At 39.2% G+C, this 19,176-nt stretch overlaps 2 protein-coding genes across 3 annotated transcripts in view; both read left to right on the forward strand.

The window, feature by feature from the left end:
• The window catches only part of stard9 (StAR-related lipid transfer (START) domain containing 9), a 55,307-nt gene extending 50,279 nt beyond the window's left edge, over positions 1-5,028 (forward strand). For both annotated transcript variants that reach the window (XM_037541878.1, XM_017694521.2), the window contains 7 exons: positions 371-470; positions 541-704; positions 813-877; positions 1,202-1,404; positions 1,496-1,575; positions 2,788-2,946; positions 3,144-5,028. In XM_037541878.1, the coding sequence (XP_037397775.1) occupies positions 371-470; positions 541-704; positions 813-877; positions 1,202-1,404; positions 1,496-1,575; positions 2,788-2,946; positions 3,144-3,248 (876 nt within the window). In that variant the 3' untranslated portion in view covers positions 3,249-5,028. The remainder of the gene's footprint in view (positions 1-370; positions 471-540; positions 705-812; positions 878-1,201; positions 1,405-1,495; positions 1,576-2,787; positions 2,947-3,143) is intronic.
• A 3,574-nt stretch (positions 5,029-8,602) lies between these two features.
• sptb (spectrin, beta, erythrocytic) overlaps positions 8,603-19,176 on the forward strand; it is a 34,790-nt gene continuing 24,216 nt past the window's right edge. Inside the window, exons 1-2 of the mRNA XM_017694523.1 lie at positions 8,603-8,890; positions 13,851-14,081. Coding sequence (XP_017550012.1) covers positions 13,925-14,081 — 157 coding nt within the window. The 5' untranslated portion in view covers positions 8,603-8,890; positions 13,851-13,924. The remainder of the gene's footprint in view (positions 8,891-13,850; positions 14,082-19,176) is intronic.

Raw genomic sequence — 19,176 nt, forward strand, 5'->3', positions numbered from 1 at the left:
TGGGTAGAAATGTTGAAACTACAGATAGTTTGTAGCAGAGTTACCTGAGCAGAAGGTGTGGAGAAAACTATTAAATGTTGTGCTGTTCATGGCTGTTGGCAAGCAAATGAATCACTACAGCCTACCACATAATCCAAGCTATTGTAAATGTATTTTTCAAATGAGTACATCCAAGCTTAATAGTTTGTTCTACATTTTTTAGCCTGGACTGGTTTTTTTGAACAAGGTTATAAAATGTACAAATAAATAGTAGCAAAATCCTTTTTTATTCTGAAAAGGTTGGGAAATAGTAATGTATAAAATAAAATGCAAGAAAAATGTAGAACATGACCCCTTTAAAGATGCTGTTTTCTTTGGCTATGTTCCTCAGATCACTGGAGTCTCAGAGGTAGGATTGAGAGTCAGGACTCGACCCCCCATGATCCCATCTCAGAGCTTAAAGGCCCCGCGTGCATGGCTATCAGCTCAGGGTAAGTGGTGTCCTTTGAAGAAGCTCTAGTTGTGCATTTTGAATTTGATTTAAGCAGAAATTCTCCTCAGATATTCGCCTGGACACCTCCTCCTCTGGATTTGAGCATCTGTCCTCCTCCCCTCCGTCATCTCCCCCTGCACGGCAGCGCACCTTTTCTTTCGGCTCACCCTCATCTCTTTCTACATCATACCAAGACATTGCAGACTGCACTCTTGCTAGTGCTATATCAGAGGTATATAACAGGTTTTGGAATAATATTTTTTAACCTGTCCAACTTTGAATAGCAATTGAGTGATATGAAATGTGCAACTAAGGCTTCATTTAAGTTTTTGTTTCTCAGGTTCAGTTAGCCTCTGGTGGAGACCTGAAGAATCTCCTGGCAGGGAAGGCTACAGCTGGCTGGAGGTCAGTGATGTGAAGTATATCACATAATATAAACATGTACACTGCAAAATTAACATATTAGCAAGTAAAAATCATGAATCTAGCCAGTGCGTCTAATGCTTCCTTTAATAAGAATGCTACAAGAAAATTATAATATAATTCAGCCAGTTTCTGGGCATTTTTGCTTTTATTTTTTAAGTAATGTTTTTAGAAATAGGTTGAATAATCTTGAGTAGTATTCTTATAATAGATATTATATATAACTTATAACATTCTATATTGAGATCATATTATTTTTTGCAATGTTCAACCCAAGGTGATTTCCACCATCCTGTTATTATCTAGGTATCAGGGTATGGAGCGAGGGGTCCATACCTTCCATAGGCCCTCCTCTAGACCCTCAGCTCATGGGTTTCTGGGTGCAGTAGAGCTAGAGAGACCCTTGGCCAGTCTGTGGTGTTTGATCCGAGACCACTCCAAAACGCATCTCTATAACGAGTCTCTCAAGTCTGCCTGGACGCGACCACTTGACGACAGCACACAACTAGGTAACAGACCACAAGTGACAAGGAAAATCTTATTCAAGGGAATGTGAGAATACTTGCTGTTTGTAGCTAATGATTCTGTTGCTTTCATTAGTCTACCTGTTGACTGATCCATCCAACTGTGAGCTGAAACAGCCACGGGATTTTTGTTGCCTGAGCACTGAGTCCAAACAGGTGCGTATTCTCCCTCGTATTCAGTTGCTCTACCATCTGCTTAACAATCTGAATCGAGCTTTGAGGATTATACAGAGCTATCCTTAAGCATGCTTGCTGCATGCTTTCTTTTTGTACCAACTGACTTTACTGAAGCATAGCAGTGTTCATATCATGTCATGTTAAGATTTGGTGACAGAAAATGGAACTTACAAAATGGGTAGTTCCAGTCTTAAAATCTGATTGGCTGAGTTGCGTAAATTACATTGTTAAAATACACGATATACATACACCTACAGTTCACCTCACAACAGTTCAATTCTGTATTATTGCGTCAAGTCTCTAAATACCATTGGGTTATGTATGGAATGTTACACTACACCAGTTGTCCTGATGGATGTATGAATCTGATTTTGTTTAAACAAACAACAATTCTCTTATTTTCTTAATAACTTGGCAAAAAATAGCTGGTTAGATGGGATAAAAGCCAAAAGGTAAAGAATCATTTTACTTGAATGTCTTACATGCCTCAAATGTCTGTGTTTTTGGTTTGATCCACCTAAAGTGGTGTTAAACCCAGTGTGGGGAAACGTAAAAATGTGTGACTCTTAGTTTGATGGTAACACAACACTGGAAATCACATTAAGCTAGTGAAAATTAGTTTTATTGTTGAATTAAAATGAAATAACAAATATGGTTTAAAGTGTTTTTCTCTGTGACAGAAATGAATGACATTTTGAGAAATTGCTGCTGTTGTGTCGTGTGGTAAACTAAAATGATGCTGCATTTTTTTGTTGGACATTTTTTACTTGGAATGCTGCTGGATCCCCTGAATTACTAGGTCAATAAGGAGCAGAAATAAGACTGTTGCCACATGCAAGATAACACTACTGTGCACTGAATTGACATCAGAAGACTGGCAGCCTCAAGACTTCTTCTCATGCAGTGTCATTTCATTTGCCCATAGCCCATAATTGCTTGGCAACAATACCCTGCTATAAACAAATTACATTTGAAAGAACTGTTTATTGTGTGTATTATTAATTATGAAGTGACAATTAGTAAGCAATCCCTTTAATGCACAATTGCTTTTTATTTACTGTAATGCAAGGCCTCAGGTGGCTTATTGATTTACTTACCTTCATGTTTAGTGTAGGTTTTGTTTATGAAAAACAGATTTGTTACTCATCTCATCACCCTCTCCAACCCTCCACCCCTCTCCTACCAAATCAGGATGATATGTGGGTGTTGGCCATACAGTCTGTGTTTGAGGAGTCTCTCCCTCGCCCCAGTGTGGACACAATACGTGGAGAGATGCTTCCCAGTGCCTGGATCCTTCAGCCCAGTCGGCGACAAGGGCAGAATGTGGTCATAGTTATCTATCTGCTGCAGGTGCACTTTCAATCCTTTCTATCTATGCTCCATACTCCTCCTATCTGATGTATTTTTTCATTTGGCTACACCAGTAACATTCCAGGCACTGCCAAAGTGTCCAGACTTATTATTAAGTCTAAGAATGTGGAGAGATGTGATGTTAAAGGGCTTAAAAATATATTTTTTTGCAATGAACAATGTGTCTCCCTCCACAGGTGGATTTAGGCACTCCGTCCCTGCCTCAGAGGTTGCTGAGCACAGTGGCTAGAAAGCAGGCAGCTGTAATTGCGGACCTCGATTCCTTTTTCTCCTTCTCCTGACACTCTAGGTTCCTCATAGCAGTGAGCACTTATTCCGTATGTCTTTGCTAAAATTTGCACCTCGTTGTTTTTCCTTGACCTGTTTTTTTTTTTCACAGTGCACTGATTGTATGTTTGTCTGAAATTATTTGTGTTTTATATGTGTGCTTTTTTAGAGTTTTGTATACTTTATGGTGCTTCCTTATACCAAAGTGTGTACAGGAGTTTTAATGCTGAAGCATCATTTGCATTTCTTCTATTTGTTCTCATACGTTACTTATGAAACATACTTGACATAAATAACTTTGTTAATAGCTCTGCAAATCAAAATTAGGCATATTTGGATCAGATCAGTCCAGTATTCTGTAGGTGCATAGCATTATAGTGTTATGAAGCTAGTTAAACGGAGCTTCCACAATTAAGCTCAAATATGTGAAACTTGAATTTAACAGAAAAGACGCCTGAGCGTGTCAGAATGTATAATATGCAGTACAGTGCTTCTGCATGCACAATGCATGTCCACTGTAGTTTGATAAAGTGATTTAATATTAGGTAGAGCACACTTCTAGCCTAAAAGGACCAACTTCCTGCACTAAAGCTATGATATGATGCTGAGAAGGATTCTCATAATAAGGACTTTTTAATAAGGAGGATTTTAAACAACACTTTTAAAAAAATAAAAAAAGGTGCCACAAATGGTTCTTTGTGTGATGCCATAGAAGAACCATTTTCTTTCCTTAAAGGACCACGTTTGAAAAAGTGAGATTTTTGGTGAAGCTATTCAATTTAAATGTACAAAAATGATTCTCTGAAGAATCATCTACTAAACGTTTTTTAGGTAATCAAAAGTGGTTTATGACATTGCACAACAGACCCTTTTTGGCACCTTCATTTTTAAGAGTGCACTTTAAATAGCAGTTGTCTATTTAATTACTTTTTCAGTATTTCCTTTTTCCTTTTAAGAAATACAATGGTTTTTGTAAGCTTGTACTCCTTTGGGTATCTGTATCTTCAGTCTTTGCAGTGTTGAACACAATTTCCAGGCAATAGCCCTAAAGTTGCTTCAGGACAACTTTGTGCATTTGAACAGTGCAACTTGCTCTGGGCCACGGTGTCAGAAAAATGGCAAAATGTAAATGTCAGTGAGTATGTAGAACAACTGAAATAGAATCAGCCCTTGGGATGAAAAGAGTTTATATCAAAAACAAGACAGTTTGCTTTTGAAACATCCAACTCTGCATGTATCTGACTTTAAAAAACGTGTGAGGGGCAGTCAAGCAAGGATGTCTGTCTAGCATAATTGGTCAAATCTGATCAATGGTGTCATGGCATAAAATACACCCCCAATCTCTGTCATTATTTGATTCATTAGGAGACAATCAGTTCTATTCAAAACATGCATGCTTTAATTAAAATGAAGGAGCTCATTCACTTTCATTGCTCAAGCATATTAAGGTAGTGCTGACTGGAAACTGCCTGCAATAATGGCAATATACACTATAGCTATGAACGCTTTATAGATAAGATCAAGAATGACTTTTTGTTTTTTTTCTGGAGTTGTTTTATGCACTGTAGAATGTGAGTAGTACAGCGGTTCTGTCTGGAGCCCAAGATGAAGGACCTGAAGCATTCTGTTTCCACTAAAACAGAAAGAATAATAGTTTTCTTGTAATCTCTGTTATCTGTTCCTTTGTTAGATTTATATTATTTTGCAAAAAGGCAACCTGACACAATAATTATGATATCTAATCTGTGTCACATTTAATGTAAAATAATAATTATTTTTTGTTGACTTTTCTTGTGGTTGGTTTAAATATTTTTTAATGTTTTTTATACTTTTGTCAAAGTAAAATTATTTTACTGACATTTAATTTATATGCAAAAATATTATTTTCTTAAATATATTTGACTTTTTCTGAACTACTTTGTTCATTGTCTGTTTTCATATAGAGTTCTTCCATAGACAAAATGGTCTAAGTAGCAGTGATGTGGTGTATGAGTGTACATGCTGTTTGTGTACAGTCTAATTTCCAATGTTCTAATTCAAATGTTCTACATTTTCTCAGAGGTCTGTCTATATAAGGCACATTCTATCACACACCATTGGACCACTAATGGAGACTCGGCAGTTGGTAAATTTCCCCCTATATGACAAGATTTAGACACTGAATAAGCAATTTGGACTTCAGTATGATAATTTGTAGATGCCAAGCACCTCACGTAATTGAATTGTAACATACTCATGTTTAGCAGTCTACAGTTCTCCACAAGGTGTCACCATTAGCACTAAAATAGCTTTTGATGCTTCAAAAGAGCAGACAGTTAACTGTAAGTGCTGTAATTGTGAAATGGAAGCATCTTGGAGCAAGCACAGCCTATCCACAGAGCAGTAGACAACACAAACTCACAGAGTGGGGCTGGTATGTGCTGATGCACACAGTGCATATCCTCTGTTAAACAATCACTCATTAAAGAGTTACAAATTGCCTCTGGAAGCAACATCAGCAAAAGAACTGTACATCAGGAGCTTCACAAAATGGGTTTGGCCAAGCATCTATACACAAGCCTAAGATCAAAATGCACACTGCCAAATGCGGAGTGAAGTGGTGTAAAGAATGCAGTGACTGGAATCTGGAAAACACGTTCTGTAGTGTGACCAATCATGCTTCTCTATCTGGCAGTCTGTTGGATGAGTCTGGGTTTGGTGAATGCCAGGAGAACGTTACCTGCCTGACTACATTGAGCCAACTGTAAAGTTTGGTGGAGGAGGGATAATACTATGTAGTTTTCAGGGTTTGGTCTAGGCCCCTTAGTTCCAATGAAGGGAAATGTTAATGCTTCAGCAGACCAAGACATTTTGGGCAATTTTATGTTTCCAACTTTTTGGAAACAGTTTGGGGGAAGGCCCTTTTCTGTTCCAACATGACTGAGCCCCAGTGCACAAAGCATGGTCCGTAAAGGCATGGCCGGGTGAGTTTAGTGTAAAAGAACTTGACTGGCCCACACAAAACCCTGACCTCAACCTCATCGAACACCTTTGGGATGAACTAGAGACGAACACAGATTGCGAGCCAGGCCCTCTTATCCAACACCAGTGAATGACTTCACAAATGCTCTTCTGGAGGAATGGGTAAAAATTCCCAAAGAGAGACAGACAAAATCTTGTAAAAAGCTTCTCAGAAGAGTGGAAAATGTTATTGCTGTGAAGGGGGACCAACAACATATTAATACGTATGGATTTAGAATGTGATGTCATAAAACTCCTGTAGGTGTCCCAATACTTTTGTCTATATAGCGTATCATGGTATGAAAGGAAATTGCAATACGATTCATATTTTAGGGATATTATTTTGTCTTACAAAACCCTGCATGTATGTTTCTGACGTGAATGTGTTTTCAAAATATGTTTTAGACCAAAACCTCATTTTAGCCCTTTTACCTTACTATCACAAAACAATGCCTCAGACATTAGGCAAAACAGTCAAAAGCAATTAGTCATGACTTGCTGTAACATAGCTTTTAGAAGCATTACACTGTTCAGACGCCTGGTTCCTATCAGTATCACTGTGTACAATTCTGACTAAGTTTCATGTCAAACCACTTTGTGCCTTTTTTACATCTTAATGGTTGTATTATGCAGATCTGTGGAATTCCCAATTTATGCATGTTTTTCTTTGTATCATGGACAAAAAGTAGAAGTGCTTTTTAAAAGGCGATAAAAAGTATAACATATTGGGTGTTGCAGTCTTCAGCCTGTGCGTTTGTCCTACAGCTTTTTGGTATATATGAGTGTGTTTGGATATTCAGAGAAGGGGGAAAAGAATGTAAACATAGGCTTTACCGAGTGCCGAGGTAGGTTTTTCACTGATCAAATAATCAAATCTGCTTTTGCATCTCTTTTGCAGACTGTGGTCCATCTGTTTCTCTGTGTACTTTGTTAGCTCCCTTTATCCCTGTTCTTCACTGGTCAGGAACCCCACAGGACCACCACAGAGTGGATATCATTTGAGTGGTGGATCATTCTCAGCACTGCAGTGGCACTGAAGTGCTGGAGTTGTGTTAGTGTGTGTTGTGCTGGTACAAATGGATCAACTGCTAGAATTTTTAAACACTGTGTCCACTAACTGTCCACCCTATTAGGCACTTCTAATTTGTTGGTCCACCTTGTAGACGTGAAGTCAGAAACAGTAGCTCGTCTGTTGCTGCACAGTTCGTCCTCTTGTCCTGCATCATTGGTCGCACCAAGGATGTTGTTGGTTGGATATTTATGGTTGGTGGACTGTTCTTAGACCAGCAATGACACTGAGGTGTTTAAAAACTCCAGCAGTGCTGTTCTGTCTGATTCACTAATGCTAGCACAACACGCACTAACCGCCACCACACCACATCAGTGTAACAGTGTTGAGAATGATCCAGCACTCCAGTGATACATGCTCTGTGGTGGTCTTGTGAGGGTCCTGACCACTGAAGAAGAGAGTGAAAGGGGACTAACAAGGTATGCAGAGCTGTACAAATGCACCTATATGGTAAGTGGAGCTGGTAAAATGGGCAATGAGTGTAGAAACAAGCAAGTGGTCTCTTGGCCTATTTATTATCTCATATATATATATATATATATATATATATATAGCATTTGTTTTTTGAACATTTTCACTGTATTTTTTTGTTAATATCTTCAGAGACGTACAACTATTTTATTGATCATTTATAATGGTGGGGCAGTCATGGGCTGGAGGTTAGGGACCCAGCCTCGTGACTGGAAGGTCACCGGTTCGATCCCCAGAGCCGGCAGCACATGACTGAGGTGTCCTCGAGCAAGACACCTAACCCCCAACTGCTCCCTGGGCACTGCAGATTGGGCTGCCCACCGCTCCGGGCAAGTGTGCTCACTGCCCCCTAGTGTGTGTGTGTGTGTGTGTGTGTGTGTGTGTGTGTGTGTGTGTGTGTGTGTGTGTGTGTGTGTGCTCATTAAAGTGTATGTGGTGTTTCGCTTCACGGATGGGTTAAATGCGGAGGTGGAATTTCCCCATTGTGGGACTAATAAGGGTCACTTAATCTAATCTAAGTAAAAACATGTAGTCTGAGGGTGTGAAGTGCTCCTGAAAGGGTCAGAGGGCAGACATAATAGACTCTCCAGCCCCATCTCTCCACTTTGCTCTTCAGTCCTGATGCCACGCAGCTCCATCTGAAGGCCGCTGATTGTTACACTTGGCGCGCGCAGTGCACTGTTGGTCTGCAGGGTCTCCTCAGAGGTGAGAGCGGACTACAGAAGGGCGGGCAGTGGCACTACAGCATAGCGTCCTTGTGGGTGGGGGGGTGGGTTGGGGCGTAGCGTCCTAAAGTGCCTATCTGCCATTTAAAGGCAGTGTCTCTGGACAGGAATGTGCGTCCTGTGCGCAGCGAGGCAGCGCTCTCCGCGTCGCTTTATTTTTAAACCCTCTGGGTGGGTCGAGCGGCGGCTCAGGGCAATGAGCCGTTACGTGCCCAGAGGCTCCATGTTGCAGCAGCAGGCCCCCCTCCCAGCCCCCTTTACCACCACGACCCTGACCCGCACCCCGGCGCCTCTCATGGGATTTTAATCAGCGCAGAAATAAAGGATTTTGTTCAGAAAAGGCTACAGAACGAGGACTCCAACCTGCCCCAGACTTTTTAAAATTGTCTTGGTAAGTGTGACTAACTTCTCGACCGTTAAGCTCACGAGACTGAGGCTTCTTTCGCCAGTTTCTTGCTCGAATTTCCCGTTCCACCTTAAATGGTGCAGCAGTGACGTCCTGGTGCCTAAGGTTTATCAGATCCTCAGGCGTCAGAATGGAACTGCTGCACCATTTAAGGTGGAACGGGAAAAATGAAACAAGCAGCTGACTTTAGCTTCGTGTGCACGGCAGGTAAAAATGCCTCATATTTACTTAGCGTTAGCAACCTTAATATTGTTATTAACTCATAGCATTAGCAGACGCACGTAATACTTCGGCTAATCGGCTAATATTTGTAGTTAGCTAAGTTACTTTTTGAATTGATTTTTTTTCTTAACCTAATACTTAATATACATATATACGATGCTAAAAATAACGTTATATGTCTAGAGTTGTCCTTCGCAGACTGTTGAGTGCATATACATTTAATATTATGTGATGTTTTATGTAATTAAGTGAATTGTATTATGTTTATAACTGACTAAGTTCACCTATATTGTCAGTTAAGTCTGGCTTAAAGTAATGTAATTACTCGCTCTAGATAATTCGTTAGCTAGCGCTACGTCTTATCATTCTGTCTGCAGCTCCCTTATTATTATGAAATGATTACCCAAATTATTATTGAAATTATTAACCAAAAGAAACGTCTTACAGACCTGTAGAATGTTGCTCTCTTATGAGTGTTCATTGGTACGTAGCTTATATGTGTTGGAAGGTTGAGAGACCTTGTTTCTACACTAAATAATATTATGCCATTGAATATGCATTTAGCGTTAATGCGTTCCCAAAGGAGCATATTTGTTCCTATGCTGGCAGATGCTACATGTTGATCAATGTATTACATCTCATATTACAAAATACAGTAATGCTTTTTCCTCACTGTCTAGGTTAATCAGTTTATTACACATGCCTGATCTGAAGTGTCTCTCTCTCTCTCTCTCTCTCTCTCTCTCTCTCTCTCTCTTAAATAAACAGTGTAGCTTCACAATATCAGTGAAAGAAAAACAGCTGTGTGCTGTCACTGAGCCTTTGAAATAACAATGAAATTAAATGTGCGGCCTAGGCCTCACCTTATAAGGGAAACTCTGCACGCTAATGTTCACAGCCTAAATCCACACTGAATTACAGTAAATATACAACAGGAATAGTTTTCTATTGATCGTCCTTCCATTTCTGTTCTACTGGCTCGCAGCCTCTGTCAGATCCATACACACATGCTGTTAAATCAGTTTTCAGGAATAGCTGCAACCTCAAGGCCAGGTTTAAGTCCTGCTACTGCACAGGTTTCTGAAAAACAATACATCACCTATTAAAACATTGCTCTTTGTTAGTAACTTTGCTGCTCTTTTGGCCGTTTCTGATTTCGACTTTAGCTCTTTATACTCCCTGATTTTGAAGAGTGTTAACATGAAATTTTACCCCTTTTTTAAACATTTCTGCAAAATTAAATTATTTCCAACATTGAGAGTTATTTAATGTGAAATGATCTGCTCTTATACAGTCAGAATTGTTCATAATGGTGGTGAGAGGAACCAGACATCAGAACGGTTAAAAGTTCCGAAATTGAGAAAGTTATTACTTATTATGAGATGATTGTGAATATGCTGCCTAGAAGTCTGAGACATTGTTTAACAGAAGTTTTGGCCTAACCTGAATTTTTAAATTAAAATGAATGTTTGAGAAGTATATGCAGGGTACTGTAAGGCAAAACAGCACCCAAAGAAAACTTATTTTTTAGATTAATACTATTAATGTAACACTACAGATGGGGTTCACTGGTTGCCAACAGTATGGCTATATTTCCTTTGTAGACATTATGACCCCTGGATCCAAATTCTACCACTGTAAAAAAAAAAAAAAACATCTGAAGAAGTTTCCCTACAAGGCACCAGTTTATGTCAAACCTCTGTGAATGACTGTTTGTGAATGACTGTTTGAAAGACATCTTAGTATTTGAATTATGCAGAAAATTTAGAAATCAGTGGAGTTCCCTTCCTGTTTGCTGGTAAATAACATTGTTGAAGAAGAAGTACACCACCATCGTACACACCAAGTGTAATTGAGTCACGCCCAGTTTCAAACTTCACAGACGCCATAAATAATCCACTGTGCCTTCCCACTGTACATATTATGTTGCTGCTTGTGGTTATGGATTTCAGACAGCACTTATCGCTTATGTAGCCTAAAATAATACCTGTTTCAAACTCTGACGGAACTTCTCTTGACGATTACTTCTCTTTGTTTCTTCAATTGCTTTCTTGCCATTGACATTCTCATGTTGTAAAGGTTAAACAAGCTCCTCTCATCTAGATAGACGGAGGTACCTCACGTGCTGTGTGTTTGAGCGTAAACGTATGTAGAGGCATAAAGAGCGGGCCCTGTGGGCTGTGATAAGGGAATTCCCGCCGAGGGAGGGCGCGTCATTCTCTGATAACGAACCCCCTGCAAGCTCCTGATACAGGAGAGAGTAGGAGAGAAGAGAAGGAGCAGCACCAGGGCCCCTTCTCTCAACAGACATTGACTCTTTTGTCCTTTCCTTCTTGTAGAGCCCAGTAGCCAAATGCTAATTGTAAAGGAGAGATCTTTTGCAGATAAATGTAACAGTCTTACTCTCTTTAACTCTTTAAACTGTAGGCTTATTTGTATTACAACTTATACAGTAACCACAACAAATTATCCAGTAACTGCTATTAGAATAATATATAAATTATGTAGCCATTAGAGTGAGGAATTGAAGTGTGGGCCCACTTGCAGTCCTTTCAAGTGGCTAAAGTTACAGGTACATCTATATCACGAAATATAGATTTTTTAGTTGTGAGTAGTTGAGTATTTACAGTACATTTGGTTCAGTTTTTCAAAAAGCATGAAGCCAGTCTAGCGTTTGAACCCTAGCAGTTGTGCAGCCAACAAGTGCAGTGTTGCTAGTTGAACAGCTAATGTGGCTGGGAGCCAAATAGACCAGCAATTGGGGTTCTAGATAAGTCATTTGATAGCACTTGTTCCTTAGTCTGTCCTGAATACGCATGTCTGGATCACAGCTCTTGAGCTGTGTTTTAAGCTTGAACCATCAGCAGACATGTGAAAATTAGCACTAACAAACGTAGCGTGTGACGAAGACGTGTGTAGAGTTCTACGTTGTTTTACTCAGAGGGGTTGCCCAGCCCCTGTGTTGGGGTGATAAGGCCAGACAAGTGTGGCATGCCTCACAAAGATATGAGCTATCTTAGCTGCTAACCTTCACCCACCATTCCACAGAGGCACACGCACACACACCCTCATTCTGAGCCAGTCAAGGGACATGGCATGCTGAAAATGGCGGACTGTTTGATGCATGTGGGTTGTCGTGAAGATTCATGTTATTTGTTTGTAATGCTTGGTGAGTTCTCATGTGTGACAGCAGAGTGTTTTGTTCTTTAAAAACACACTAGCCACACTGGAAATGAAAGGAATAGCTAAAAAGTCCAATTTAGATAGTTTTACATAGTTTAGTCAATACATCACAACATGTAGCATATAGGGTGTGTGAACTGGTTGAATCTTATTTTGAATGGTGAATCCACTTAAATGCAACATTTTCAACTCTGAAACCACATCATATTATTTAGAGTGAAATATGCCCTGCTCTCTCAATGCACCCTATCAATATAGCCTTTCATAGGTAACATGCACAGTTTGATATCGCTGATTGTTTTTTGCCCCCTGCTGCTATACAAGCATGTAAATGTAGTGGGTTTGGTGGGCCATGATGATTGGCTGTGATCCCTTCACGCTGGTCCTGAATTGAGGCTACTGGTTTTTGTAGCCATGTGATTTTGTCCATTTTAAAGATAGCAGTATGTAGTTTCAAAGACACATAAGCACACAAAGGGTTTATTGACTGATGCTGTAGAAGAGCCACATTTCTGGTTTTCTAAAGAGATTCATGAGTGGTAAGAACCTTTAAAGACCCTTATATAATATAAATGTTCCTTACTAATGCAAAGTATCATTCTTTAAGGTGTTTAAATTAAGATGTAGATGTTAAAATTAAAACAAGTAGTATTACTGAGTCTGGAGAAATAAAAACAGGCTAAATGTGTGCACTGCCATGAGTCCTTCACTAGTTTTGACTTATAGTAGTGAATTATATTAATTTAGCACACTTGCAAATATCAGATTCATCCGCTTAGGGAAAGAGTCCAAAGCATAACCATACACGTAACGACACAATGTTCTTCTGCATATTGCATGCATTTTCACCAGAGAGGTCTCCAAATCTTACATTCTTAGAACTGGTGTTTCTTAAAACTTTAAAAAGGCTCTTCACACCCACATTTCCAAAAATGATTCTCTAAAAAGCATCCACTGAAAGATTTTGATTTTGAAGTCTATTTGAGATTGCTTAACTCATGAGGTAGGCATGAGGTTTGATATAAGATAAGTGACACTTTTTAATCCCACAAACAGGGAAACACAGCCAATTCCCTAACCTCCAGCTCCCACCTGCTTTCATTATTGTTTGCTACATTAGTCTCATAACTCTAATAAAAAACTACTAAAGCGTGTCTTTATCGACTACATTTGATTTGATTTTTATTAAGTCTCTAAAACCAGACATTGTTTACTCATGCTGTAATCCAGCGTATGAGCATCAACCAAAGGTTTGGAGACTTATGTGTTCAATAAGTGCAGATAAGAGAGTAAACTGTGTGTGACTTCTGCATATAACTGTTTGTGTTTTAGGTCCTTTGTTTGTACTATGAATAGCATGCGTTTGGAAGGCATTTTAAGCAGTATTTATTCAGAGTGAAATATAATCTTAGAGTCGAGATGTTTGTATATTTAAATGTAGGATATTACACATCTGACAAGGTTGCAATGTCAGTTAGAGGCCTATCCGTGGTTCCACTTAAAAGCAGTAAATGAATCACTGTCTTGTTTCTCTTTTCAGACCGTCCTTTGCCCCAGTACACCTCGTCCTGAGTTCTTCTGGCCTTCTCGTCCCCCTCTCTGTCTCCAGCAGCCATGACCACTACCACCACCACCACTGACTTTGACAATGCTGAGATCACTCAGCAGTATAGCCGCATCAACACACGCTTTGAGTTGTCCGATGAAGAGCTGGACAATGACAACAGCTCAGCCCGGCGCTTTGAGCGCTCACGCATCAAAGCTCTTGCAGGTGAGTTCTGGACAACTGCCCTTTTAGGAAGACCTTTTTCTTTAAGGTATTTTGAATGATCACTAAAATCTCTCTGGAGCCATTGTCAAAATGATAGAAAACCGAAGCATATATATGCTTGTCATAGTATTCTCTTTAATGGATCATTCCCAGACTTTTTCCCTTACATGCTACATTACTGGTAAGTGTATTGCTGTGTGGAATACATTGAACAGATTAGCATTAATGTTACTGTATCCAGGTTTAGTACATTGGACTTTTTGTGGGTCTACATTATTTTCCTCTAACCTGGGTAACTCTGGGTATGAGAGTATGAATCCAGGCGACTGAACCCTTTCCCCTCATCCCTCCCCCCACCTCCCATCCCCTTCACTCACTGAGATCGCTGCCGCATGCCCAGCATGCCTCAGTATGATGGGGCTGGACAGCTGCCCTGCCTGTCTACACCCAAGGCTTGGCTCTGTGGGTACTGAGAGCCTGTCATTGCTGCCACACTTGTGGGGTGCTCTGCGAAAGGGGCCTTAAAATAGCTCTGAATGATACCATAGACTCATAGGTGTTCCAGAAACCCAGCTACACTGACCGGGTTATCTCACACAGAGACAGTTGGCCTGAATATTTGATTCCAAAACCCTACACTTCACACGTGATATACATTAGAGCTTCAAGTAACAATTCTGTCTGTAATTGATGAAGCAATCGATTTTTTGAAAAAGCAAACTGTTGTGCCTTCTGCTCTTTCTTCTTGCTTTGCTTCCATTATAGCGCTGCCATCATTCAGATCTGTTCAATGACCAGATCCCTCCTTTATCTGTTGGAAAGCCCATAGCATATGAACATAATAGAGCATTATAGAAGACTTTTTAATTAAAAGACATCTTCCATAATTAACATCATCATCAGCTAATTCACTATGGTGAGGAATCAATAAACCCCTACTACCCAAAGCATTTTAGGGAAATAATAATTTGAAGTTTGACAATTTTGCACAGATCAATTCAAAGATAGGATGTTTTGCTGAGAAACATCAGCTGAATAGTTCAGACACACACTGTCCTGATTGTATGGAAGTTGGGACTGTTTTGTCATTCCAAAAGCTGAGAAAGTTTTGAATTAAACTCATTGGAAGACCGAACTCTCAGCTCAATGTCAAAATAAGACTTGTGTGTGCGTCGCTACAAGCCAACCTGTAAAGCCTGAAATAATAGTTTAAAAGTCAGAGGTGTCAGGTCAGATTTTGCAGGGTTTTTTAAAATCATACGTCTTTACATATTAACGTCACACATACAAAGACTCAAAAAGAAGGTCTGCCTTAATATTTAGGACTCAAATGCAAATTCAGCATAATGCTGATGAAAATATGATGACTAGTATATAATTCACTTACATGAGTTCTCTTTGAGAACTTTGAGAACCTCCAATTGCTGGGATCTTCGGTAAAGCTGGCAATGTAAAATGTTCCTCTGCACATGTAAATATACATTTCCCAAATGTTACATAGTGCTACTTTAAACTAGTTTATTTTGGAAAAAAAAAAAATCCTTTTAAGTTCTCTGTGTGCTTCTAAATTTTCCTTTGTGCCACTCGACCTTTTAGTCTGTGCTGAATCTTAACAAAGAGAGGCAGGACTTCAGAATTTTACAAAGATATAGGCTTCAGACTGTCAGGAACTTAGCTGTCTGAATACTTTCTAGTGCTCAGCCTCTGCACGTTCACCTTTTTCTAACTTTCTAAAAGCCCCAAAAGGGCCCATTTTCTTGTAATTTTTTTTTTCAGATTTTGATTTTTTCAGATTCACATTTGAGCTGGGATGCCAGACCCCCCTTATAAAATGAGAAAACCATGCCATACCCCATTCCATTCCCTTAGGATTAGTGTTGTTAAGTGATGATTACGCATTATTAAGTGACTTAAGATCCATGTTTGAATTTGGTGTTGTATTTGGTGTACACTCACATACACCTAGTTGTTGTAATGCACTGTCCCCTTTGACATTATTTAAACAATCGACCACCAGTTATAATTCATTTATACATGACAATTTCCCAAACATGTCTGTACTGTGTGGAATTAAGCTGGCATACTCTGGCTTTAAAACTGGTGTACATAAATTAACTCTATTCAGACCGGCAGCTATGTATTGTACCTCATTCAAAAAGCAGTCCAAGCTTAAGTGTATAGAATAAATTAATTAATAACTAATAAAAATTTATTTGCATGTTTTTCATCTCTTTTTTTCCCCTTTAAACGTTTCTGTACTATTAGATCATCTTCTTGTTTACTGTTCCTCTTTCTAACTTTATTATCTCTGTGATCAAGCATTTTCTTGACTTGTTCAGCAGCATCTAGACTTTGGAGCTACCTTCGTTAAACACGCTTCATTAAACACAACTGTGTTACGTTCCCACAAATAGCTACGGTCCAAGGGAGGGTGTGGGGACAGTAACAAGCGTGGTGTGAGTAGGTGGAGATGGCCAACAGAGTAGTAACAAGAGTATACAGAAGAACGGATTTAATTCAAGAACATCCACAGTACACTATAGAAGCAAAATCACAAAACAACAAGACAACAAGCCAGGATGTTGAGGAACTGGACTAGCTCAAACACAGTAGGAAGAAAGGGGGAGACAATAACGACAACCAATATCAAATGATTCACAACGACAACAGCACTACACAAAACAGCAAAGCCAAACTGGGGCACAAAACTTTACAACACAGCGTTAGCAGAATGAGCAGCACAGCGAAAACACAGCAAGCGAACCGAAGGCTTCCGAACAACTGCTGCCGCGCAGCTTTTGAGTACGAAGTCCCGCCCTCTCTGGTCCGGACGCGCCCTCTGATTGGTCAGGAAGCGACGAGCGCGACGAGGATGATGAATGACACCCCGATCCACCTATAAGGTGAAAGACAGATCGACAGGCGCAGAAAAGGAGAGAAAAGAGCCAACGAGGGAGCACGAGAGAGAGAGGGAGAGCGAGCACGCACAAGGCGCCCACACGTAACACGCTTTTTAAAACTGTTGTTTGGCCAAAAATTAATGTACACAATGTGTATCAGCCAGATTTATGGTGATGAAGTTTATCTCTAGTTTTAGGCTGGAGCTGTGAGTTTAATGCCGCAAACAAGCAATGGAAGCGTATAGCCAGCAGTTCAGCACCATGAAAAGTATAACCATGTCAAATTGGCTTATGTGGTTTCTGGTACTGTGCGACATGCTGTTGTCTATTAAAATGCACAGAGGTATGGATACCTAAAACAGTAATAGTAGCCATGTTGCAGTCAGAATTCTGTTGGTAGGTTTGTTGCTCCTATTGTCTGTGTCTTTAAGGCTGGAACATGATGCCAAGTGAGCTGGTGTTTGATGCGTTCTCTGCGTTCTGTAATTCAATTAGAGCTTCCTGCCAGAGACAGGCAGAGAGAGCAAGAGAAGGAGGCAAAAATGGAGAGAGCAGCAGACAGATCTTTTTTGCATGTAAATAACCCAGCATCTTCAGAATGAACTGAGAAAGGCATGTATTTCACATTATGTAGACATGTACAGTAAAGTGCGTGACATCACCCTTTATTTACTTAATTTAAAGTCAAAAAGAGCATTAAGCTATTCATTTTTCATCATCAGAAAAAAGAAAACATATTTAACAGAAAATGATTCAGAAGCTTCAACAACTAAATTCTTTTTAAAGTTGAAGTTGTTTGCATTTTCTGCTTCTCACAATCAAAGTAATCCCAAACACACATCAATGATGTTGAGGTCTGGATTCTGGATGGTCAATGCACTGTTCTGAGCAGCTTCTTTGTTTGATCTGTGAATTTTCTTACTTTTTGTCCATTTTCTTTTTACTAAAAGCTTCTTGACAGTTACACATCCTTTGCCTGAAGCAAGATTGGATCTTGATTTTCTCTTATCTTTTCTCTCATAATTTTTTCTGGTTTTTCACTTATTTTCCTTTGATGTTCCCATTCCGTATTCAAGTGGGTTATCTTATATTTATTCTCCTCAGAATTGTCTTCTGAAAAATTGTACCTAATGGCCATTTTGAGTGGAAATTAAATAAATTAAAGGTGGTTTCTGAAGCAAAGTGCTGTACCACTGCTGTGTCTTTGGCAGTAGGCATACTTGTCTGAGCTTATCCTCACACAGACACTTCTTATTACACATGGTAACAGAGATATTACATTTCCAACATACACAATCAACACACACAAAGTGAGAAAAACACTTTCACGCTCGTTATCTCATACCCATTTTTTTAAGTTTAAAAGTGTCTTGTAAATTCTAAATTAATAGGTGCAAAAATGCATCTTGATACACAAATCTGAAGGCAGAGATTCAACCCCACTTTGCAATATTAGAATCGATTATAATTGATTAAAATAATATTGCAAGAGCTGTTTTTTGACCAAAATAAAATTCTGAAGGTATATTTTGTAGTGTTTTTATTGTGTACTGTCTGTTGTTATCTGTTGTTTTTATTGACCACTCTGAAAACAGTTCAGTAGTTCCTCGAGATATATTTGGGAGGATCTGAATCAGCCAAAATCAGAAGCAGCAGATTTTTGCTCAGAGCATGGAATCAGCAATTGGCCAATTTATTGTTTTTATTTTGCCAGATCTGTGTTGAAATGTTATGACATAAATACTGTGTTTACTGTGTAAATACTGTGTAATATTGTAATTGATTCATTTCAAAGGCAACTAATTTAAAAGAAAAAAAATCAAAATGCCAGTTTGGCAATAAACAGAAATTATTTTAGAATTATATTGTAAGTTCAGCTAATAAAAAGTACTGGAGATGTGCTAGTATGTATCATGCATTCATTTACCCTTCACAGTCTGAGTTTCAAATGTTAGAAAAAACTAATAAAAATCAGCTAATAAATCAGCAGTTGGCAGTTCAGACTATAAATAAATTTGTCACAGAAATGTAAGATTTCATGACATGTTGAATCATCTTTGAATAAAAATTTATGAAATTATGGTGAGATTTACACCCCATGTGTTAGTGAATCAGTCTGAAATCATGAAGCCTTGTGTTTCCCAATTGATGACATCATTGCTGTGTGTGGGGGGTTGGGGGGGTAGTTTGTGGAG

This window comes from Pygocentrus nattereri, chromosome 10 (genome assembly GCF_015220715.1).
Source record: "Pygocentrus nattereri isolate fPygNat1 chromosome 10, fPygNat1.pri, whole genome shotgun sequence".
Taxonomy (NCBI): domain Eukaryota; kingdom Metazoa; phylum Chordata; class Actinopteri; order Characiformes; family Serrasalmidae; genus Pygocentrus; species Pygocentrus nattereri.